General features: G+C 39.3%; 1 protein-coding gene across 1 annotated transcript in view; it reads left to right on the top strand.

The window, feature by feature from the left end:
• The window catches only part of TFDP2 (transcription factor Dp-2), a 203214-nt gene that overhangs the window by 35464 nt on the left and 142629 nt on the right, over positions 1-25121 (top strand). The window contains exon 2 of the mRNA XM_068990236.1: positions 19452-19554. Within this exon, the coding sequence (XP_068846337.1) occupies positions 19528-19554 (27 nt within the window). The 5' untranslated portion in view covers positions 19452-19527. The remainder of the gene's footprint in view (positions 1-19451; positions 19555-25121) is intronic.

The following is a 25121-nucleotide window of genomic DNA, read 5'->3' on the forward strand; positions in this document are numbered from 1 at the left end:
TCTTTATTTTCTTTTTTTTTTACTTAAATGTTTGCCTTACCTGAGATTTTTTTTTTTTTCACATATTTATTGGGGACCATCGGGGAGGGGGCTGTACCTGAGGTATTTAAATAGTATGTGGAATAATATAATAAACCCCTTTCATATCTGGTAATTCTGCTTATACAGTCTGAGATGTAGCTGAAACCTTTGTTCCTTAGCTTAAATGCTTTCCATCTTTTGCACAGAGAGAAATTCAGTGTTGTGTGTGTTAATTTCTGTGTGCATCTTACGTTTTTATTCTTTTAGGCACTATGCATTTTTTTGCATGGAAAGTTAGAGATACCAAGGGAACATTTCATGCAAAGATGGGCTTGATAAAGGACAGAAATGATAGGGATCTAACAGAAGCAGAAGATATTAAGAAGAGGTGGCAAGAATACACACAAGAACTGTACAAAAAAGATCTTCACGACTCAGAAAATCATGATGTGATCTATGTGTGATCACTCACCTAGAGCCAGACATCCCAGAATGTGAAGTCAAATAGGCCTTAGGAAGCATCACTATGAACAAAGCTAGTGGAGGTGATGGAATTCCAGTTGAACTATTTCAAATCCTAAAAGATGATGCTGTGAAAGTGCTGCACTCAGTACGCCAGCCAATTTGGAAAACTCAGCAGTGGCCACAGGACTGGAAAAGGTCAGTTTTCATCCCAATCCCAAAGAAAAGCAGTGCCAAAGACTGCTCAAACTACCGCACAATTGCACTCATCCCACATGCTAGTAAAGTAATGCTCAAGATTCTCCAAGCCAGGCTTCAACAATCCATGAACTTGCAGATGTTCAAGCTGGTTTTAGAAAAGGCAGAGGAACCAGAGATCAAATTGCCAACATCCATTGGATCATCAAAAAAGCAAGAGAGTTCCAGAAAACATATACTTCTGCTTTATTGACTATGCCAAAGCCTTTGACTGTGTGGATCACAATAAACTGTGGAAAATTCTGAAAGAGATGGGAATACCAGACCACCCGACCTGCCTCTTGAGAAACCTGCGTGCAGGTCAGGAAGCAACAGTTAGAACTGGACATGGAACAACAGACTTGTTCCAAATAGGAAAAGGAGTACGTCAAGGCTGTATATTGTCACCCTGCTTATTTAACTTATATGCAGAGTACATCATGAGAAACGCTGGGCTGGAGGAAGCACACGCTGGAATCAAGATTGCTGGGAGAAATATCAATAACCTCAGATATGCAGATGACACCACCCTTATGGCAGAAAGTGAAGAGGAACTAAAGAGCCTCTTGATGAAGGTGAAAGAGGAGAGTGAAAAAGTTGACTTAAAACTCAACGTTGGGAAAACTAAAATCATGTCTTCTGGTCCCATCACTTCATGGGAAATAGATGGGGAAACAGTGGAATCAGTGTCAGACTATATTTTTCTGGGCTCCAAAATCACTGCAGATGGTGATTGCAGCCATGAAATTAAAAGACGCTTACTCCTTGGAAGGAAAGTTATGCTCAACCTAGACAGCATATTGAAAAGCAGACATTACTTTGTTAACAAAGGTCCATCTAGTCAAGGCTATGGTTTTTCCACTGGTCATGTATGGATGTGAGAGTTGGACTATAAAGAAGACTGAGAGCTGAAGAATTGATGCTTTTAAACTATGGTGTTGGAGAAGACTCTTGAGAGTCTCTTGAACTGCAAGGAGATCCAACCAGTCCATCCTAAAGGAAATCAGTCCTGAGTATTCATTGGAATGGAGAAGGCAATGGCAACACATTCCAGTACTCTTGCCTGGAAAATCCCATGGACGGAGGAGCCTGGTAGGCTGCAGTCCATGGGGTCGCTAAGAGTCAGACATGACTGAGCAACTTGACTTTCACTTTTCACTTTCATGCATTGGAGAAGGAAATGGCAACCCACTCCAGTGTTCTTGCCTTGAGAGTCCTGTGGACGGGGGAGCCAGTTCGACTGCCATCTATGGGGTCGCACAGGGTCGGACACGACTGAAGTGACTTAGCAGCATACATTGGAAGGACTAATGCTGAAGCTGAAACTCCAAAACTTTGGCCACTGGATGCGAAGAGCTGACTCACTTGAAAAGACCCTAATGCTGGGAAAGATTGAGGGCAGGAGGAAAGGGGACGACAGAGGATGAGATGGCTGGATGGCATCACTGACTCAGTGGACATGGGTTTGGGTGAACTCCGGGAGTTGGTGATGGACAGGGAGGCTTGGCGTGCTGTGCTTCGGGGGCGCAAAGAGTTGGACATGACTGAGCAATTGGACTAACTAACTTATGTAAATATAATCATGTTGCGTATATACTTTTTAACCTGTTGCTACATTTGCAAGGTTTATCCTCATTGTAGCCTGTTAATGGATTTTTATTGCTATATGATGTTGTGGTTGTTACAGTACTCTGATAGACCTTCTCTTCCCCACCGAGCTACATGTGTTCCACCTACACAGGCTGCTTGCTTACAGCTGCATTCCTTACTGGGAATTGCTGTTGGCCAAGATTACACTCTGTCTAAGAGGCATCCTCTGAGAGCTAACTGAGTGAGGCAGGGATATAGTCTCCAAGCAAACTCGCCTCTGTTAGGGACAACTCTGGACAACTCCTTTAGGGACAATGCCAGCTCTGGAGCTCCATGAGCATGACCTGAGGCTCTTGCTGCACCCTCATTGGGCCAGTTTCTCCCCATTCTCACCTCAGCTTCCTTCACTTCCTTCCAGGTGTTTCTCCTAAGAGCTCTTCCCAGGAAACTTCCTGCATGCTGGTCATTGTGCCTCCTCTCTTGTTTTCAAAGGAATGAGTTTAAGACAGGTTGGTATTTTCTTTCAGATGGATAGCGAATTGTGTAAGTAACCCTTCATTAAGTCAGCTTTGTAGAGTGTACATGCAGTATATTCTGTGCCTTGTAATGCTGTGTGCTGTTTGTCAATGCTTCGGTTAGTATGTTGTATTTACCATCTTTCTCTATTTATATGTTATCTTTGTTTTTTTAAGCACTTGTTTTGATATCTGGGGACATTTGTATCTTTATTTTATTTATTTAAAAAATTAATTTTTTTATTAAACAATAATTGCTTTACAGAATTTTGTTGTTTTCTGTCAAACCTCAACATGAATCAGCCATAGGTGTATATATATATATATCTCCTCCGTTTTAAACCTCCGTCCCCATCCCACCCCTCTAGGTTGATAGAGAGCCCTTGTTAGAGTTTCCTGACCCATAAAGCAAATTCCCGTTGACTATATTTTACATATGGTAATATAAGTTTCCATGTTACTCTTTCTTACATCTCACCCTCTCCTCCCTTCTCCCCATGTCCATAAGTCTCTTCTCTTTGTCTGTTTCTCCACTGCTGCCCTGCAAATAAATTTTTCAGTATCATTTTTCTAGATTCTATATATATGCATTAGAATACGATATTTATCTTTCTCTTTCTGACTAACTTCACTCTGTGTAATAGGTTCTAGGCTCATCCACCTCATTAGAACTGACTGAAATGCTTTCCTTTTTATGGCTGTTCAGTTCCATTCAGATCAGTCAAGCAGTCATGTCCGACTTTGGGACCCCATGGACTGCAGCACGCCAGGCTTCCCTGTCCATCACCAACTCCTGGAGCTTTCTCAAACTCATGTCCATGCAGTCGGTGATGCCATCCAACCATCTCATCCTCTCTCATCCCCTTCTTCTCTCGCCTTCAATCTTTCCCAGCATCAGGTTTTTTTCCAGTGAGTCAGTTCTTCGCATCAGGTGGTCAAAATACTGAAGTTTCAGCTTCAGTATCAGTCCCTTCCAGTGAATATTCAGGACTGATTGCCTTTAGGATGTACTGATTGGATTTCCTTGCAGTCCAAGGGACTCTCAAGAGTCTTCTCCAATACCACAGTTCAAAAGCATCAATTCTTTGGTGCTCAGCTTTCTTTATAGTCCAACTCTCACATCCATACATGACTACTGGAAAAACTAGCTTTGACTAGACAGACCTTTGTTGGCAAAGTTATGTCTGTGCTTTTTAATATGCTGTCTGGGTTGGTCATAACTTGTCGTTCAAGGAGCAACCATCTTTTAATTTCATGGCTCAGTGATATTCCATTGTGTATATGTACCACAACTTCTTTATCCATTCATCTGTCGATGGGCATTTAGTTTGCTTCCATGTTCTAGCTATTGTAAATAGTGCTGTAGTGAACAATGGGATGCCTGTGTCTTTTTCAATTTTGATTTCCTCATGGTACATGCCTAGGAGTGGGATTGCTGGGTCATATGGTGGTTTTATTCCTAGTTTTTTAAGGAATCTATACCATCTTCCATAGTGGCTGTATCAATTTACATCCTCACCAACAGAGCAAGAGCATTTCCTTTTCTCCACACCCTCTCCAGCATTTATTGTTTGTAGACTTTTTGATGATGGCCATTCTGACCAGTGTGAAGTGATAGCTCATTGTAGTTTTGATTTCCATTTCTCTAATAATGAGCGATGTTCAGCAAGCATCTTTTCATGTGTTTGTTAGCCATCTGTATGTCTTCTTTGGAGAGATGTCTGTTTAGTTCTTTTTCCCACTTTTTGATTGGGTTGTTTGTTTTTCTGGTATTGAGTTGTATGAGCTGCTTGTATATTTTGGAAAATAATCCTTCGTCAGTTGTTTCATTTGCTATCCTTTTCTCCCATTCTGAGAGTTGTCTGTTCGCCTTGGTTATAGTTTCCTTTGCTGTGCAAAAGCTTTTAAGTTTAATCAGTTCCCACTTGTTTACTTCTGTTTTTATTTCCTTTACTGTAGAAGGTGGGTCATAGAGAATCTTACTTTATGTCAAGTGTTCTGCCTATGTTTTCCTCTAAGAGTTTTGTAGTTTCTGGTCTTACATTTAGGTGTTTAATCCATTTTGAGTTTATCTTTGTGTATGGTGCTAGAAAGTGTTCTATTTTTATTCTTTTGCATATAGCCGTCCAGTTTTCCCAACACCGTTTATTGAAGAGGCTCTCTTTGCCCCATTGTATATTTTCGCTTCCTTTGTCAAAAATAAGGCACCATAGGTGCGTAGGTTTATTTCTGGGCTTTCTGTCTTGTTCTGTTGGTCTATATTTCTGTTTTTGTACGGGTATCATGCCATCTTGATGACTGTAGCTTTGTAGTATAATCTGGTCAGGAAGGTTGATTCCTCCAGCTCCATTCTTCTTTCTCAAGACTGCTTTGGCTATTCAGGGTCTTTTGTGTTTCCATGTGAATTGTGAAGTGTTTTGTTTCACAACTGACATTTTCAAAATTGGCAAACTTTTAGCCAGACTTATCAAGTAAAAAGAGAAGATTCAAATCAACAAAATTAGAAATGATAAAGGAGAGATTATAGCAGATAATGCAGGAATACAAAGGATCATAAGAGACTATTATGAACAATTATATGGCAATAAAATGGATAATCTGGAAGAAATGGGCAGATTCTTAGAAACACTCAGCCTTCCAAGACTGAACCAGGAAGAAATAGAAATTATGAACAACCCAGTTACAAGTACTGAAATTGAAGCTGTGATCAAAAATCTCCCAAAAAACAAAAGCCCAGGACCAGATGGCTTCACAGGAGAATTCTGTCAAAGATTTAGAGAAGAGCAAATGCCTATCCTTCTAAAACTCTTAGAAAATTGCAGAGGTAGGAACACTTCCAAACTCAGTCTACAAGGCCACCATCACCCTGATACCAAAACTAGACAAAGACAACACACAAAAAAGAAAACTGTAGGCCAATATAATATCCCTGATGAACATAGATGAAAAAATCTTTAACAAAATTTTAGCAAACAGAATTCAGCAACACATCAAAAATCTCATACACCAGGATCAAGTTGGATTTATTCCAGGCATGGAAGGATTCTTTGATATATGCAAATCAATCAGTGTGGTAAGTCTGACTCATTTGAAAAGATCCTGATATTGGGAAAGATTGAAGGCAGGAGAATGGGACGACAGAGGATGAGATGGTTGGATGGCATCACCGACTGAATGGAGATGAGTTTGAGTAGACTCTGGGAGTTGTTGATGGACAGGGAGGCCTGGCATGCTGTGGTCCATGGGGTCATGAAGAGTCAGACACGACTGAGCGACTGAACTGAAGTGATCTGAATTGACATATAACATTGTGAGAGTGTAATGCTGCACAATATACAAGTTTATGTTGCAAAATGACGACCACATATCGGTTTAGTTTATCAGTTCACATAAGTAAAAACATGTAATTCTTGTGATGAGGACTTTAAGCAAATTTCACATATGCAGGGTGTTAACTGTAGTCACCATGCAGCGTGTTATATCCTGGAACTTGTTTGTCTTACAATTAGAGGTTTGTGCCTTTGACCACCTTCACCCAATTTCCCCCTTCCCACTGTCCTCAAGCAGCCATTAGTCTGCTCTCTTTTTCTGAGTCCAGTTTTTTAAGATTCAATATGTAAGTGAGATCGTACAGCATTTGCTTTTCTCTGATTTATTTTGCTTAGGATAATACCCTCACGGGGCATCTATGTTATTGCAAATGACAGGAGTTCCTTCTTTTTTGTAGTTGAATGATATTCCATTGATGCTTTTAAACTGTGGTGTTGGAGAAGACTCTTGAGACTCCCTTGGACTGCAAGGAGATCCAGCCAGTCCATCCTAAAGGAGATCAGTCCTGGGTGTTCTTTGGAAGGAATGATGCTAAAGCTGAAACTCTAGTACTTTGGCCACCCCATGCGAATAGTTGACTCATTGGAAAAGACTCTGATGCTGGGAGGGATTGGGGACAGGAGGAGAAGGGGATGACAGAGGATGAGATGGCTGGATGGCATCACCGACTCGATGGACGTGAATCTGAGTGAACTCCAGGAGTTGGTGATGGAGAGGGAGGCCTGGCGTGCTGCAATTCATGGGGTCGCAAAGAGTCGGACACGACTGAGCGACTGAACTGAACTGAACTGAACTGATATTCCGCTGTGTCTGTGGCAGGTTTTATTTCTCCATTCATCCCTTAGTGCCCCCTTAGTTTGTTTCTGTGTCTTGGTTGTTATAAATAATGCTGCAGTGAACATGGGGGTGCAGATAATCTCTTTGAGAGAGTTATTTTGCTTCCTTCAGACACATACCCAGAAGTGGAATTGCTGGATCATATAGTAGTTCTGTTTTTAATTTTTTTGCGGAACCTTCATGGAGTTTTCCATAGGGACTGCACCAATTTACATTCCCATCAACAGTACATAAGGGTTCTCTTTTCTCTACATCCTTGCCAACACTTAGATAGTAGGTGTTGTAACACGTGTGAGCTGATACCTCATTTTGGTTTTGATTTGCATTTCCTTGATGTCTGGTATTGTTGAGCAACTTTTTGTATACCTCTTGATCATTTGTGTGTCTTCTGTGCCAGTTTTTTAATCTGGTTACTTGGATTTTTTTTGGCTATTGTATGAGTTCTTTTTTTTAAATTTGATTCTGTGTGGTCTTAGTTGCGACAGTCAGGGTCTTTGTTGCATTGTGAGGATCTCGTTGCAGCACACAGACTTTCTAGTTGTGACACCTGGGCTTAGTTGCTCTGAGGCATGTGGGAATCTTACTTCCCTGACCAGGGATCGAACCCGTGCCCTCTGCATTGCAAGGCAGATTCTTAACCAGTGGACCACCAGGAAAGTCCCTGAATTGTGTGTGTTCTTTATATATTTTAGATATTAACTTACCAGATAAATGATTTGCAAAATGATGATTTCCTTTGCTTTGTAAAGTTTTTAGTCTTATATAGTCACACAGGTTTATTTTTGCTTTTGTTGCCTTTGCTTTTGGCATCAGGTCGAAAAAATTATTGCCAAGACCAGTATCAAGGAGCTTGTCCCCAAAGTTGTTTTTTGATGTCCCTGGAACTTGAAGTACAGTTTGGCAGGATATAATATCCTTGGTTTACATTTTATTTTCTTTACATTTCTTGAAAATACTGTTTTCTTGCTTTATATGTTATTTTTGAGTCGTTTGGTATGGTCTACTTCCCTTGCCTTTGTAGATTATTTTATCTTTTTGTCAGAATGTGCCAGAGTGTTTTTTTTCTTTTTTCCTTTAAACAGTGTTACAAGGATATGTGTTATAGTTGCTCATTCTGGGTCAATTTTCCTAAGTATCTGGTAGGCCTTTTAAGCATGTGGATTCAGGTCTTTTATTTCTGGAAAGTTTTCTTGTTTCATAGTTTTAGTCCTGATGCATTGTTTTGAGTTTCTTCGTCAGGGACGCCAGTGGTGGTCTGTCACTTTTGCCTGTCATCTCGTCAGCCAGTTTCTCTCTGATTATTTTGTTTCTTAATTTCATTTTTATTCTCTTTATTGTTTTTCTCCTTTCCTTCAACATCATTTATTAATTTTCATTAAAATCTGTCCCCCTCCGTGTGCCATATAATTTAGCTTTCATTTTTCAATGATTTTATGTGATGATTTTTCCTGCACTATAGTCAACTGTATTTAATATCTTTGCCATTTTTTATTCCAGTTTTATTGAGATGTAATTGACATACACTGCTGTATAAGTTTAAGGTACACAGCAAAATGGTTTGACTTACGTACATCACGAAGTGATTACCACAGGAAGTTTAGTCTTATATAGTCATCCATCATCTCATATAGATACAATGTTAAGGAAATACAAAAAAGATTTTTTAAAGTACTTTCCTTGTGATGAGAAGTCTTAGGATTTACTCTCTTGACAACTTGCATATATAATATACAGTGGTGTTAATGATATTTACCGTGAACTTCATTACATCCCTATCTTTGTTGATACTTAGTTTTTTTTATTTCTGACTTAGGAACTTTTTTTTTAACATCTGTAAAATCTTTTTTGATCAATAACCTCAGATACGCAGATGACACCACCCTTACGGCAGAAAGCGAAGAACTAAAGAACCTCTTGATGAAAGGGAAAGAGGAGAGTGAAAAAGCTGGCTTAAAACTCAACATTCAGAAAATGAAGATCATGGCATCCAGTCCCATCACTTCATGGCAAATAGATGGGGAAACAATGAAGACAGTTACAGACTTTATTTTTGGGGGCTCCAAAATCACTGCAGATGGTGACTTCAGGCATGAAATTAAAAGATGCTTGCTCCTTGAAAGAAAAGCTATGACCAAACTAGATCGCATATTAAAAAGCAAACACATTACTTTGTCAACCAAGGTCCGTCTAGTCAAAGGTATGGTTTTTCCAGTAGTCATGTATAGATGTGAAAGTTGGAGTATAAAGAAAGCTGAGCACAATAGAATTGATGATTTGAAATGTGGTGTTGAAGAAGACTTTTGAGAGTCTCTTGGACAGCAAGGAGATTCAACCAGTCCATCCTAAAGGAAATCAGTCCTGAATATTCACTGGAAGGACTGATGCTGAAGCTGAAACTCCAGTACTTTGGCCACCTGATGCAAAGAACTGACTCCCTGGAAAAGTCCCTGATGCTGGGAAAGATTGAAGGCAGGAGGAGAAGGGGACGATAGAGGATGAGATGGTTGAATGGCATCACTGACTCAATGGACATGAGTTTGAGCAAGCTCTGGGAGGTGGTGACAGACAGGAAAGCCTGGTGTGCTGCAGTCCATGGGTTTGAAGAGTTGGACACGACTGAGCGACTGAACTGAACTGAACTGAATTCAAAAGCAGATGGATGTTACAATTTTTTCCAACTTCATAGTTGATTTGTAGGGAGAAAACCATCAACATGAAAGCTTTCATTTGTGTTTTTCTGATTTTTTCTAGCACTTTGTGTGTTGTGGTATCTTCATTTTGTGGATAGAGTTCCTTGTTTGAGAGTTCTATTGTCACTCTTCCCTTTCCTTCTCAGTATCTTTTAGTAACTTGGGGTGTTGATCAGGAAGAAGGATAGAGAAAGGCTTGGTATGTGTTGTTTCCATTTCCTTTCTACAGGGTCCTTCATTTCCTGCCTCTTACTCCCATCTTTCCACTCATTTCTTTGTCTCCAAGAGATACCATCTCTTTCTTCTCTTGCATCTCTATACCTAATTCTCCTCCAGAAGCGGTTTCTCAGAGGGTACCACAGTTGATCCAGAAGTTTGTAGATGCTTCCACATCACTAGGGCTGTGAACTATCAAGTCCTAACTTGTGTTCACTGTGTTTGCTCTTATTGTTTTGCTCTTCCTTGGGTCATTTTGTTTGTGCTTCCTCTAAGTCCCCTGGTCGAGTGTGCTGTTTTTCGTGGATTCTTTTTTACCTCCTCTTACTCTCTGCATCCACAGGCTTGCAGAAGGTAGGCAGTTGGATTTCTTCTGAAATGTATTTCTTTTTTCCCTCTACTTATAGGAAATTTGAATGTTTTTGTGATCTCTGTCTTCTGGTAATGATAAGGTTGAGGCATGGGTTCTGTTGTGGTTTTATTTATTCTCCTTGTTTATTTTATATCTGTGTGGGAAGTTGAGGGAGAGACTTCTAGTTTGAGAGAGCGATGGCTTATTCTGTTGTTGTGCAGACTTGAAACAGTCCCTATTTTCATATGGTTGTATATCTGAAAAGCCCAGAAGAGTCAACTGAAAAACTACTACAGACAAAAAGAGAATCCAGGGACTTCCCTAGTGGTCCAGTGGTTAATGCAGGGGATCTGCATGGGATCCTCTGTTCTCCCAGTGCAGGGAGCTGGGGTTTGATTCCTGGTCAGGGAACTAGATCCCACATAGTGCAACTAAGAGCTGGGTGCAGCCAACGAAAAAAAAAAAATTTTTTTTTTTTTTAAGAAAATTCAGTTATATTGTGCTGTATAAAATTAACCAAAAGAAATCCATATGTACAGAAAGCTTGGATGATATGGAGAGCCAGAATAAAAATCAGATTAAAAAATCCCTAAAACCAACCAAACAAAAACTCTAGGAATAACTACAACAGTAAATGCGTAAAACCTATTATATTAGTGTTTTAGGGCTGCCAGAACAAACTGCCACACACTGGGTGGCTTATAGTAACAGGAATTGATTCTCGCACTGTTCTGCACACTAGATGTCTGAGTCGAGGTGTTGGCGGGACCACCTCCCTCTGATGCCGGAGGAAGGAGCCTTCCTTGCCTTTTTCAGCTTCTGGTATCCCCGCATTTCTCAACTGTGGCAGCATGCATCCAGTCTTTACCTCTCTCTTCATCTGGCCGACTTCCTTTTGTGTCTTTTATCTTTTCTCTTTTAAGAACAGGAGTCCTATTGGGTTAGGGCTCACCCTAATGCCAGTAGGTCGAGGAACGAAGATCATGCTGTGTCATGGCCAAAAGATAAAGTAAAATGGGATTGGCAAACATTTAGAAAAAAACATTGTGTTTTTTAGGGGAATCAGCACAAATACATGTAAGGAAAACTTTAAAAAAAAAAGGGGGTTAGAAACTGATGTTTTCTTCACCAGTTGCTTCTTTTTGTTTGGCCGCATTTTTCTTTTCTTAGGTCTCTTGGGTGAGTTGAACATTTTTGCTGACATAGTTTTTGTACAATGCTGTAAATTACATGAATTCCCAAATGATGTTTTAAAACCTCATCTAGCCTGTTATGATGTATCAAGTTAAGGATACATATTAACAGTTGTATTACTTATCTGGAGCTACAGTTATCTGGAAACAGGGCTTTGCTAAAGAGCAGATTGGTAACATGGATCTAATCCATGCAGTCATTGTGCATAAACTGAGTAATGGTTTAAAATTTGGCTAGTACACCACTTGATTAAAGAGCTTTTCTGTTAGATTTTTGGCAGGATCTTGAAACGTAATGTTGTTCTAAATTTGGGTAATCTCTGATGTTGCTTCTTTGGACAGGGCAGAAATAAGTTGTCTTAGACTTTTGCTTTTGGTAATTAAGAACAAATAATAAATGTTACCTGTGAAAATATTTGAAACAAAAGTATCCCTTTGGTTTTATTGTGGAAGCTTGTATAAGAACATATCATTAATTCAGTTTTGCCAGGGAATGAGGAAGGGATTCTGTTTCAGTGAATCTACTTGTCAAAATGTAATAATATGTCCACTTTTCCTTAGTATTAATCTGCCAGCTGTCAATTACTTAATGTACTTGTCTGTAGGCCTAGCCCATTTGTCCCTGTTATGCACATCCTTTCTACTGAGTATAGTTGGCTTGAAGCTTGAAAATTGAGATAAGCAAATTTCATAAGAATTTTATGTGAAATAAAATCAAGCAGGTGAAGCAAGGCCTATGTCTACTAGGTTCGTAAAAGCTAATTTGAGAGCTGTGGACTTTTTTTTTTTGCTTCTTTCTGAACTTTGAGTTTTATTCCAGCAGAATAAGGTGCTTGTTAGATAATTGGTGGATGATGAATATATACTTACCAGGCATAGTCAAGAAATGAGTATTTCGGTTTCCAAAGAATTATAGATTATCTTATGTGATATTGCCGGTTTATAAAAATTAGAAAGCACATAATTTTTACTTAACCTTTAGTAAATGTAACTTAATATCCCCGGTTCAGATGTTTTAGCTCTTAAAAGTTTTCCAAGGCTTCCATTAATTTATGTTTGTATTTATTTCAGGCCACACTGAGTCTTTGCTGCTCTGCTTGGCTTTCTCTAGCTGCTGTGAGCGGGGGCTACTCTTCAGTTCTAGTGCACAGGCTTTTCACTGCAGTGGCTTCTCGTGTTGCGGAACACATGCTTAGTTGCTCTGCAGTATTTGGGACCCTCCCAGACCAGGGGTTGACCCCGTGTCCCCAGCATTGGCAGGTGAATTCTTAACCACCATGGAAGTCTGGCTTCCCACTAATTTAATTAAAAAGAAAAGAAAAAGTAATATCCTGCATGATTGCGCTTCCAGCCGTATCTCTCCATCTTGTTCTGTCTTGCCCTTTGTTTTCAGGTACATAGGTCTCCCTTCAGCTCCTCGAACTAGCCATGTGTTTTTCTTCCTCTGAGCATTTTCCTGTAATGTTTGCCCCCTCTGGCTGTGAGTCCCCTTCTCTGCCATTGGTTTGTTCCATTTGTCTTTTCAGCTTAGTTCAGACTTCCACAGAGGAATCTTCTCTAAAACCACCAGAGTTCCAGACCCTTAGTGTACATGCTTCCTTTGTGTCTTTGTTTCTGTAGCACTGCTTATCGTATATTGTCATTACATAGTTAACTGGGGAGTTCATTGCTGAATGTCTGCCTTTAGAGTCAAAATGTAGGCTCCATGGAGGCAGAGACTGTCATTGTTTCTCGAAGCATCTTTAATGCTCAGCCTATGGTTTGACCTGCAGCAGGCTGTCAGTTTTTGTTGAATAAGTGAACCAAATGAGTAGTGCTCAGATTAACACTATTCAGTATTTCCCCACACATATGTAGAAGCTGTTAAAAGTTGTTATTGATTGCTTGTCATGTTAACCAGTTTTTACCGTTGTGGAGAGTCCTGGGTAAAAGCTTATGTACACCCAGACAGAATTTTTGTTTTTTTCAATAAAAAAAAAAAAGCAATGATGCGGGTTGTGAAGGAGGTCCAAGAGGGAAAGATGTATGCGTACATATAGCTGATTCACTTTGTTGTGCAGAGGAGACTAACACAGCATTGTAAAGCAACTGTACCCCAATTTGAAAAGCGAATAATGAGCATAAAAGCAATTATCTTTTTTTTTTTAAGTGTAAGATATTGATGGTTCCTTAGAAGAGCAGCTTTTTAAATTTCCCTCTTGGCTACTGTTCCTTTCACCTTCAACATCGGTGAAATTAAATATATTCTATTATAAAAACTTTTCCCATAGCGTTTTTTGGAATTAATGTACACAGGTATAATGCCAACCCCCAAAACACTTCATGATAGGAAAGTGACACCCAACATTCTGCTGTTTTGGATGTGTGAACGTGCTCAGTGTTTGTGTCTTTTCATTTTCTGCTGCCAAATCATATTAAATGAGATTAACATATTTTTATAAGCATGAAAAATAAAATATCGAGTACATAATTTAATGAGTATTACTTTTTTGAAACTTATGATTCTTTTATTGTTAATTTTTTAAAGGTGTGTAGTTGCTTTACAATGTTGTGTTGTTTTCTGCTGTACAGCAAAGTGAATCAGCCGTGTGTGTGTGTGTATGTATCTCCCCTCTTTTTTAGATTTCATTCCCATTTAGATCACTGCAGAGCACTGGGTAGAATATTACTTAAAAAGCAAACACAAAACAAATATTTCTTGGGTTCCAACCAGGTGTCAGACACTGGCTGTATGATAACTGAAAAGACAGAGGGTTCCTGCCCTCGTGTGATTCACCCTTTAGTTGCAGAGATGGCCCACAATCTGATTATCACACAAATAAATAGATAATGACAACCAGATGTGTCCTTGGGAAGGAGAAAGTAGGAGAGCATTATTAAGTAGAAACCCCCTAACCTAGTCTCTGTAGTGGGAGAATTACAGTTGCCCAGAGAAAGTGACATTTGAGAGAGATCTGAAGGAAGGAGACTTAATGCCTGGGAAAAACTCCAGGCAGAGAGAACTAGCAGGCAGAGGCTCAGAGACAGGAGGTGCGTGCCTTTGAGGAGGAAGGCCAGTGGACGTGGATGAGAGAAGGGTGTGGGAAAGTGGCTCAGCACAGAGCTGAGGAAGTGAGCAGAGAGCAGAGGGGACACTGAGGACTGGGTCATTACAGCGTGGTTACTGTCACCAGTATAAAAATGTAGGAAATCTGATTGTCCGCCAGCAGAGGACTGGTGGTGTAAGTTACGGTGTAAACAACGTAAAGGAACATTCTGTAGCTGTAAAAGGGAGGAAGTTTACTACCCAATCAGAAGAATAAAGAATTGTAGATTTCATATTGAAATTTAGAAATAGAACCTTTAAAAAAAGGGAAAAACTCGACCCAATGATATATGATTTGTTCTGTAAGAAAAGAATTGTTTTGGTAAAGTAAGTTATCCTTCTATATATGGATTTATTGTGATAATAATTATTTATTTTCTCATGTTTTCAAGGTAAAATATATTTTATAAAGTAGCATAGTAGTTTAAAATACGTCCACTGGGCTGAGATTCTGGGTTGATATTCTGGCATTGCCATTTGCCCACCTGGTTAACTGGGCAAATTAATTCAACTTTTTAAAGCTTAGTTTTGTTATTTGTAAAATGTGAACAGTACTAACATTTATCTGATAGAGTTGCAGTATGAATTGAATGAGAGAATATATGTGAATCACTTAGATAGATATGCTCATCACCTAAGAAAAAAGTTATATATTGTCACTTCCTATGAAAATATCTTCTAATTAATCTCCTTTATCAAGAACCTGGTGGGCTGCAGTCCATGGGATCATGAAGTCGGACACGACTGAGCAACTTCACTTTCACTTTTCACTCTCATGCATTGGAGAAGGAAATGGCAACCTACTCCGGTATTCTTGCCTGGAGAATCCCAGGGACAGAAGAGCCTGATAGGCTGCCATCTCTGGGGTCGCACAAGTCGGACACGACTGAAGCGACTTAGCAGCAGCAGCAGCAGCAGAGTGCAAAAAGAATACTGAAGAAAGTTATATCAAAAGCAACTCTATGGTTGCATTTCAGAGATGGAATTATAACTGCTATTTGTTACCTGTTTTACTGTTGTATATATTTTCCAAACTTTGAAACATGAGCATATATTTAAAATTACTACCATCTTCCATTAAAGTATGCTTTGTCTTCTGTTTCAGTGGTTTTTGCTGAAATTTTAATTTTTAGGAACATCCCTTTCAGCAGTGTTAGAAAGTGCAAATCTCAATTCAAGAGACGTTAGTTCAGTAAATGTATTCATAATTATTTTTGCTTTCCTCCTTATATTTTGATTAATGTTGTACCAATTTAAAAGGCTTTGTGCCCACAGCTGCTAAGTTGTGATTGGAAAGGAAAGGGGCTTCCTTTTTGAGGCCATCTGTGGGAGTTGCATTGTCTGAGTCTGACAAGAGATCATGGCAGATGGTGAGGTCACTGAGACTGACTTTTTGAGCTTGACATAATGTGCTCATGAAGCTGGAAGAAGAAATCCGACTTATTTTTTTTAACCAACAGAAGAAAATGGTGACAGGAAGAAGTGTACAATTGTTGAGTCTGGATGAAACATAATGCATCAGTGCACATGACTGGTTTAATCTTTGACAATCGCCAGGACTGCCAAGGTAGCTGTTTGTTGAAACATTCGTGCTGTGTTTATTTACTTTCTAGGCCCTTGATTTAAGTCATATGTTGCAAATAACATTTAGATTAAAGACAGTGTAGGAAAAAGACAAAATTTAAAGATACTTAGAAATGTATATTTTTAAATTGAAAGATTATAGGCTGTCACTCAAAGCCAGTGCAGCCTACTTCTTCATTTTTAATTGAATAAAGATCTCTGTCATAGTCTCATGTCTTTTTGTAACATTCATCTTAATGTAATTTTATATAGTTTAAATTACACTTGAAGGTTTATGCTTACTGTTTCATCTATTAGGAGCTCTCTAGTGTCTGGATTAGTATTTTGCTCATAGTGTGTGTTCAGTAAATGTTGACTAGGTAGATAAATTAATGAATGAAGTTATTGCTGACTCTTTGTTAATTTCAGATGAGTTTTTTTTTTTTTAACCACAATTAAATGCTTTTTTTTTGCCCTACTTTGAAATTGGATTTATGTTGTGGTCTTTATCACTTCTACTATGTGTCAATTATGTAGTATTTATTTTGGAGGAAGAAACCTTAATTTGTCATGAGAAGTCAGTGAGCCATTTTTTCCTTAATATTAATGAGTACTTTTTCTAGACAGTGTCCAAATTATTTTCCACGTCTTGACTCATTTAATTAAGTAGATGTATTGTGCTACTACTCTTTTGTAGATGAAGAGATTGAAGTACAGTGATGTTAATATCCATGTGCTTAAGCTACTCATGTACTTTGGCTCTATTTCAAACATTTATCATTTAGGTAACATTTAGAAGTTACAGTTTGTGCTTTCCTCTGGTGAGAAGATGCAAAGGGAATACTAAACAAAATTATGTTTTGTCTTATTAAGCTCAGTTACTATAGCTAAGGTGTGTTTTTATTTGTCACCTCTTGTGTATTGAAATAATAACACCTTGTTAATTTCTTGTTGTTTGCATGAGTAACAGTGCCACTCACTAACCCAGTCCTTAGGAAATAAAATCCTGAATGGAACACTGAGTATAATAAGGAAGCAGATGCTCAGAGACAAGGAGCTGTAACCATTATAGCCATACTCTGAAAATGAAGAAATGGGAGAGCGGGGAAAAGGGCATTTAGCTGAATCTGGTAGCCCAGCCTAACAGTGACTGCTTATATTTCACTGACCAGAATTATGTCATGGCCCACCCATCTGGGAGGGAGACAGAAAGTAGTAAGTAGTTTAGTTGGGCGTATTGCTGGTTTGGTGAATGCGATGGGATTTCAGGAACATTTATCTCATATTTGTAACACTGAAGAGTATATACCAGATAATTGATAAAAGTGAAACAGTTCCAGTGTAGGAACTTGATTTTCATATTCACTCATGGTAGATGTGGTCAAATCTGCTGCTACAGTGGGAAAGCAAAAATCACAGCTGTACTTCAGGTCTTACTTGGGCTTTTAAACATATGTTTTCTTTATCATTGAAAAATCACACTGTTCTAGTGAAAAGTAAAATATTTCCTCACCACCCCCTGCTCCGCAGTTTTACTTGTAGGTTCAAATTCTACCATGTGAGGCAGATGTTTGGAGCCTCCGTTGCTTTAAGCCCTTACTATTTATGATCTTTTTAAAGTTAAGTTTTATTCTTCCCTTTGAATGTCCTATTAAAGTTTTAATTTTGAAATAATTTTAAAATAAGAGAAAAGTTGCAGAAACAGGCAAAGATCTTTTGAATACCCCTGACCTAGAATCACTAGTTTGTCAACATTTTGCCACACGTGCTTTATCACTACTACTTTCTCTCTATATACAAATTATATACATTTTTTAATCATTTGAAAGTATGTTTCTGCATATCCTTTCACTAGTAAATATTTTGGTATATTTTTCCCTAAGGTTGAGGAAAGTGAAAAAGTGAAAGTGTAATCACTTGGTTGTGTCCGACTCTTTGCTACTCGATGAACTGCAGCCCGCCAGACTCCTCTGTCCATGAGGTTCTCCATTCAAGAATACTGGAATGGGTAGCTAGCTATTCCCTTCTCCAGGGGATCTTCCCAACTCAGGGGTCAAACCTGGGTTTCCTGGATTGCAGGCAGATTCTTTCCTGTCTGAGACACCAGGGAAGCCCATTCACTTAAAAAAAAAAACAAAAACAAAAACACCAGAACACAATCCTCTGATCAGAAACAGGAAATGAAACAGTACAGTTTTCCAGTCTGCAGACCATGTTTCGCTTTCTCTAGTTGCCCCAATAATGGTCTTCATAGCAGTTATTTTTTGTGGTTCAAAGCCCAGTCCAGGATCATGCATTAAATGTAATTTTCGTATGACTTTAGTCTTGAATCTGTAATGTTTCTTTAGCTCTCCTCTGTTTTTCATGATAAACTAATATTTTTAAGAACTCAGGCCATTGTTTCATAGAATGTGTCTTAATTTGCATGTCAGCCTCATTGCCTCATGATTTGATTTAGATGATACTGTGTCTGTCACAGTGCACCTGGGGAGATGCATGATGCTGGTTTATTCTGTTGTTGGCCATAGGTAGCTTTCATCACCTTGGCTGTAGTGGTTTGTGCCAGGTTTCTTCACTGTAAAACTTGATGTAAGAGGTATCTTGTAGGGCAATATTTCAGGACTATATAAATATCCTTTTTCTCACCAAATTTCATTTAATCATTTTAGCATCTTTTGATGATTCTTACCTAACCCATTAATATCACAGTGTTTACAGATTGGTGGTTTTCTAACTGCTTCATTTCTTTGTACATATTAGTTGGAATTGTATTGCAAAGAAGACATTTCCCTTCCTTGTTATTTGTTTCTATAAATGTGAACTCTTGGATTATTATTTTATTCATTGGGTTTAGAATCTGTTACAGCCTGTTGTTATTAGTGTGTACTTAGGTGCTTAATTGCCCCTTGAAACTGGCATAAGTTGTCGCTTTATGTTGTGGACTTTCTAAGCCGTCTCCTGTATACTTTTAATATGTCTCTGTCATTCCTTCCTTTAGACACTCAATGTGTTCTAGGTTTATCTCATGCGTTTCCTGCCCCGTTGCTGGGATCGGCTATTTCTCCTGGAATCCCTGGTGTCGCTTTCAGTGGCTCATCTACAACAGCATAGTGTAATATTTCAGAGTCCAGGCTCTGTCACTTCTTAGCTGAGTTGGTTTGGTTGAATTATTTAACATCATGAAATTGCAAGTTTTATCTGGTTAATGACAGTTAGAATGGTCCATATCTCATAGTGGTGTTGTGAGGATTAATTTAGGTAATTAAAAAACAATGAATATCACATAGTAATTATGACATAAGTGTTGCTTGTTATTATGATGACTATTACATTACTGTTCCCTCTTTTTCCCTTTAACAGGATATTCTTTTAAAGAATTATTGAAGACGAAGTTTTTTTATTTGCTTTTTAATGGCTTTACAGAATTTTAAATTGAATGCAGTTTGACATGACGGCAAAAAATGTAAGTATTTGTGAATTTTTAAATGTAAGTATTTAAAATAAGCCATACTTTTTCTGTGCACATTTTCTTCACCATTTTGACGAATCAAGTTCGGTTTACCGGCATCAATGTATTACCTGTGTTTGTTTCTGCAAAGAAAGAGACTGTGAACTTGAACGCTGCTGAAGCTCGTCTCACGGCCACAGTAGCCTTGTTGCAAACCGCTGCCAGGTTGCTCCGACTCAGCAGCTGCAAAATTGATATCTCCAGAAATGTACCCACCCCCCTCCTGTTTCATGTACTGTTAATAAATTTGCTTTGGTGCTTGCTGGAGAGTTACTTGGCATTATTGAGAAAAATCACTGTTTTCTTTGGCTCAGTTTTTTTTTCTTTTGGATTTACCCTTAAAAATGTGTACAATCAGATGTTGTTCAGAAGCAGCCTGCTATCCTCCTTGAGGTGATTCCCGACTTTAGTTGTTTTGGGGAAGTTATTCTTTTTTCTTCTTTTGTTTAAGACTATCATTTCTGAATCTATTTCCTTTCAAGTTATATTGTTATTATACCAATGGATTTGTTTCCAGTTAAGGGGAAGGATTATGCCAGAAAATAAATACTACAGGATTTGTGGAAATAACTTATTATAATTACTATACCCAGATTATTAGTTTGGACTCTGATTGCAGGTAACAGAAACCAGCTTGGGCTACCTTAAACCAAGAGGGAATTTATTTTAAGGCTAAAGGGATGTCTCAAGGAAGTCAAGTGTAGAAACTGAGCAGACCCTCAGAAAGATCTGGGTCCAGAAACTTGAAATCTACCAGGAATTGAAGCAGTATTTAGTTTTCATGTGTCATCTCTGTGTATTTCTGTGCATTAGCTTCATTACTCTGTGTCTCTCTGCAAAGCATCTTCCTGAGTTCACAGTCAGCATCTCAATCTACCTGTTACGGTACTAGCCCATTTAGAGAAAGAGAGAGAGAAGTATGAAGGAAGGGAGGCGAGTAGCCTGACAGATCCTGTCTGCTTATTTCAGCTCTAACTTCAGACTCCTTGGAGAGGACTTCTGGCACAGCTCTATAGCTGATATCCACTAGTAGTTTGGTTAGTTATGACCAGAGAGACAAGTGTTATTGTGGAAAAAGATCTTGTGAACCAGACAGATATTTCTAGATACTATCCATTATACAGCCCAGTTCAGTTCAGTTCAGTCGCTCAGTCGTGTCCGACTCTGCTAAAGAGCATCAAAAAAATAAGAACACCACTCTGATTACTAATTTCTACTTACAGTTGTTGATCTGGCTTTTAGGACACACTAGTAGTTGTAAGCAGATACAGACTTTGCTTTGTTATCATATAATTAATTTTTTTAGGATAAATTACCAAGTGTCACCTGCCTTAATCTTGTATCTATTTGTGGCTCTTATATCTATTTGTTTAGTTGCTGTTTGGGGGAAAGAAGAGCAAAGTTTTAGTCTGTGTATTGGGATTTTTCTTGTTTTTCTCTCCTCCAGGAAAAAGAGAATGTGAAAGTTACCCTGAGCAAAAAGGATGACTGTCATTCAACTAACAAGTATATTTTGGCTTAAAGATGTCCTTTAAATCTTCCTAGCCATACGTACAGTTTGCTGTATTAAAAGTTGTTTCCTTAAAGTAAAAAAGCATTTGAACCAGTGGTAACTATTCTCCCATTATTTTGTTTGTGTATTTGGATGTCATCAAAGAGTATGCTATTGGTTTCTCTTCCTGCTTCAGCATCCTTGGGGGAGAGGGCTGTTTGATGAGTTGACCCTCTCCTGATTCCCTGGGATTGGGGACATGGGGAGGTTGGGCCTCAGACTGGACAGAACGACGAGGGAAAGAATTGAAGTAGACTGAATGTCTGATTCAATATCACAGTAATTCACAGTAACCATTCAATATCACAGTAGTCCAAGTCTATGCCCCAACCAGTAACGCTGAAGAAGCTGAAGTGGAACGGTTCTATGAAGACCTACAAGACCTTTTAGAACTAACACCCAAAAAAGATGTCCTTTTCATTGTAGGGGACTGGAATGTAAAAGGAGGAAGTCAAGAAACACCTGGGGTAACAGGCAAATTTGGCCGTGAATACAGAATGAAGCAGGGCAAAATAGGGTTTTTGCCAATAGAACGCACTGGTCACAGCAAACACCCTCTTCCAACAACACAAGAGAAGACTCTACACATGGACATCACCAGATGGTCAACACCGAAATCAGATTGATTATATTCTTTGCAGCCAAAGATGGAGAAGCTCTATACAGTCAGCAAAAACAAGACTGGGAGCTGATTGTGGCTCAGATCATGAACTCCTTATTGCCAAATTCAGATTTAAGTTGAAGAAAGTAGGGAAAACCGCTACACCATTCAGGTATGACCTAAATCAGATTCCTTATGATTATACAGTGGAAGTGAGAAATAGATTCAAGGGCCTAGATCTGATAGATAGAGTGCCTGATGAACTATGGACGGAGGTTTGTGACATTGTCCAGGAGACAGGGATCAAGACCATCCCCATGGAAAGGAAATGCAAAAAAGCAAAATGGCTGTCTGGGGAGGCCTTAGAAATAGCTGTGAAAAGAAGAGAAATGAAAAGCAAAGGAGAAAAGGAAAGATACAAGCATCTGAATGCAGATTTCCAAAGAATAGCAAGGAGAGATAAGAAAGCCTTCCTCAGCAATCAATGCAAAGAAATAGAGGAAAACAACAGAATTGGAAAGACTAGAGATCTCTTCAAGAAAAGTAGAGATACCAAGGGAACATTTCATGCAAAGATGGGCTTGATAAAGAACAGAAATGATCTGGACCTAACAGAAGAGGGAGATATTAGGAAGAGGTGGCAAGAATACACGGAAGAACTGTACAAAAAAGATCTTCATGGCCCAGATAATCACGATGGTGTGATCACTCATCTAGAGCCAGACATCCTGGCCTTAGAAAGCATCACTACGAACAAAGCTAGTGGAGGTGATGGAATTCCTGTTGAGTATTTCAAATCCTGGAAGATGATGCTGTGAAAGTGGTGCACTCAATATGCCATCAAATTTGGACAACTCAGCAGTGGCCACAGGACTGGAAAAGGTCAGTTTTCATTCCAATCCCAAAGAAAGGCAATGCCAAAGAATGTTCAAACTACTGCACAATTGCACTCATCTCACACGCAGTAAAGTAATGCTCAAAATTCTCCAAGCCAGGCTTCAACAATCCATGAACCGTGAACTCCCTGATGTTCAAGCTGGTTTTAGAAAAGGCAGAGGAACCAGAGATCAAATTGCCATTATCTGCTGGATCATGGAAAAAGCAAGAGAGTTCCAGAAAAACATCTATTTCTGCTTTATTGACTATGCCAAAGCCTTTGACTGTGTGGATCACAATAAACTGTGGAAAATTCTTCAAGTAATGGGAATACCAGACCACCTGACCTATCTCTTGAGAAACCTATATGCAGGTCAGGAAGCAACAGTTAGAACTGGGCCTGGAACAGCAGACTGCTTCCAAATAGGAAAAGGAGTACATCAAGGCTCGCAAAGAGTCGGACCCGAGGGAGTACATCAAGGCTCGCAAAGAGTCGGACACGACTGAGCGACTGAACTGAACTGAACTGAACTGAAGGCTGTATATTGTCACCCTGCTTATTTAACTTATATGCAGAGTACATCATGAGAAACTCTGGGCTGGAAGAAACACAAGCTGGAATCAAGATTGCTGGGAGAAATATCAATAACCTCAGATATGCAGATGACACCACCCTTATGGCAGAAAGTGAAGAGGACCTATAAAGCCTCTTGATGAAAGTGAAAGAGGAGAGTGAAAAAGTTGGCTTAAAGCTCAACATTCAGAAAACGAAGATCATGGCATCTGGCCCCATCACTTCCTGGGAAATAGATGGAGAAACAGTGGAAACAATATTAGACTTTATTTTTGGGGGGCTCCAAAATCGCTGCAGATGGTGACTGCAGCCATGAAATTAAAAGACGCTTACTCCTTGGAAGGAAAGTTATGATCAACCTAGATAGCATATTCAAAAGAATATTTTGCTTTTGAACGTTACTTTGCCAACAAAGGTCCGTCTAGTCAAGGCTATGGCTTTTCCATTGGTCATATATGGATGTGAAAGTTGGACTGTGAAGAAAGCTGAGTGCCAAAGAATTGATGCTTTTGAATTGTGGTGTTGGAGAAGACTCATGAGAGTCCCTTGGACTGCAAGGAGATCCAACCAGTCCATTCTAAAGGAGATCAGTCCTGGGTGTTCTTTGGAAAGACTGATGCTAAAGCTGAAACTCCAATACTTTGGACACCTCATGCGAAGAGTTGACTTATTGGAAAAGACTCTGATGCTGGGAGGGATGAGGGCAGGAGGAGAAGGGGACGACCGAGAATGAGATGGCTGGATGGCATCACCGACTCAATGGACATGCGTTTGGGTAAACTTCAGGAGCTGGTGATGGACAGGGAGGCCTGGCGTGGTGCGATTCATGGGGTCGCAAGGAGTTGGACACGACTGAGCCACTGAACTGAACTGAACTGAACTGAATGTCTGATAAAGCTCACTAGCCATTCTGAAATAGATAAGCACATTTTTGTGGCCTTTTAATATATTTTGTTGAGATGCTCACTCGAGGGATCATATCAGTTTACAGCCCCATGAACAATTCGTTCTCATCTCTCCCCTCCTCAGCTTTCTGCAGCAAATAAATATGTTCAGCACTGTTCCAGACTACCTTCTTGGGATTTATAATGTAGTGAGAGGAGATGATATATATGTAATGTTAATGATACCTGTTATGAAGAACAATAAAACAGGGTAAGAGGAGAGAAAGCATAGCAACGTGGAGGTCTCTTTCAACAAGGTATTCAGAAGCATGCTTTTTAAGGAAATGGCATTTAGACAGTCGGATGCTCTTTAGTCTCAATACAGAAGGAAGGAGTCAGCCATGTGAATATATAGGGAAAGAGCATTCCAGGTAGAGGCAGGAGAAAGTGCTATTGATCAGAGAACAGCCGATGACCAGTTGACAAGGTGGAACAGAGTAACTAAGCCATACAAGTGGTAGGAGGTGAAGCCAGAGAGCAGGTGCCAGATCATGGGGAGCCTCGAAAATGGGGGTGAGCAGTATGTGTTTTATTTAGTTTAATTAATTTATTTATTGTTTGACTGTGCTTGGGTCTTTGTTGTGTGTGGCTTGTGGGCTCAGTAGTTGTGGCGAACAGGCTTTGTTGCTCTGTGGCACGTGGGATCTTAGTTTCCGGACCAGGGATTGAACCTGTGTCTCTTACATTGGAAGGTGAGTTCTTAACCACTGGATCACCAGGGAAGTCCTGAGTAGTATATATTTTAAATGTCAGTGGGGAGCTAATGGAGTTTTTGAGGATGATTTCAAGACCTAACTTAGCATTTTTAAAGTTTATTCTGGCTACTGGGTGAATCAACTGAAGAGGGCCATAGTATACGCGAGGGACTCATTTGGTACTTATCCCAGTAGTTCAGACAGCAGAAGATGGTAAGCTAGGCTAGGGTAATGATACTGGAGATGGGGAAAAGTGGTTGAATCTAGGATGTATAGAAGG

The sequence above is a fragment of the Capricornis sumatraensis genome, chromosome 1 (assembly GCF_032405125.1).
Source record: "Capricornis sumatraensis isolate serow.1 chromosome 1, serow.2, whole genome shotgun sequence".
NCBI lineage: Eukaryota > Metazoa > Chordata > Mammalia > Artiodactyla > Bovidae > Capricornis > Capricornis sumatraensis.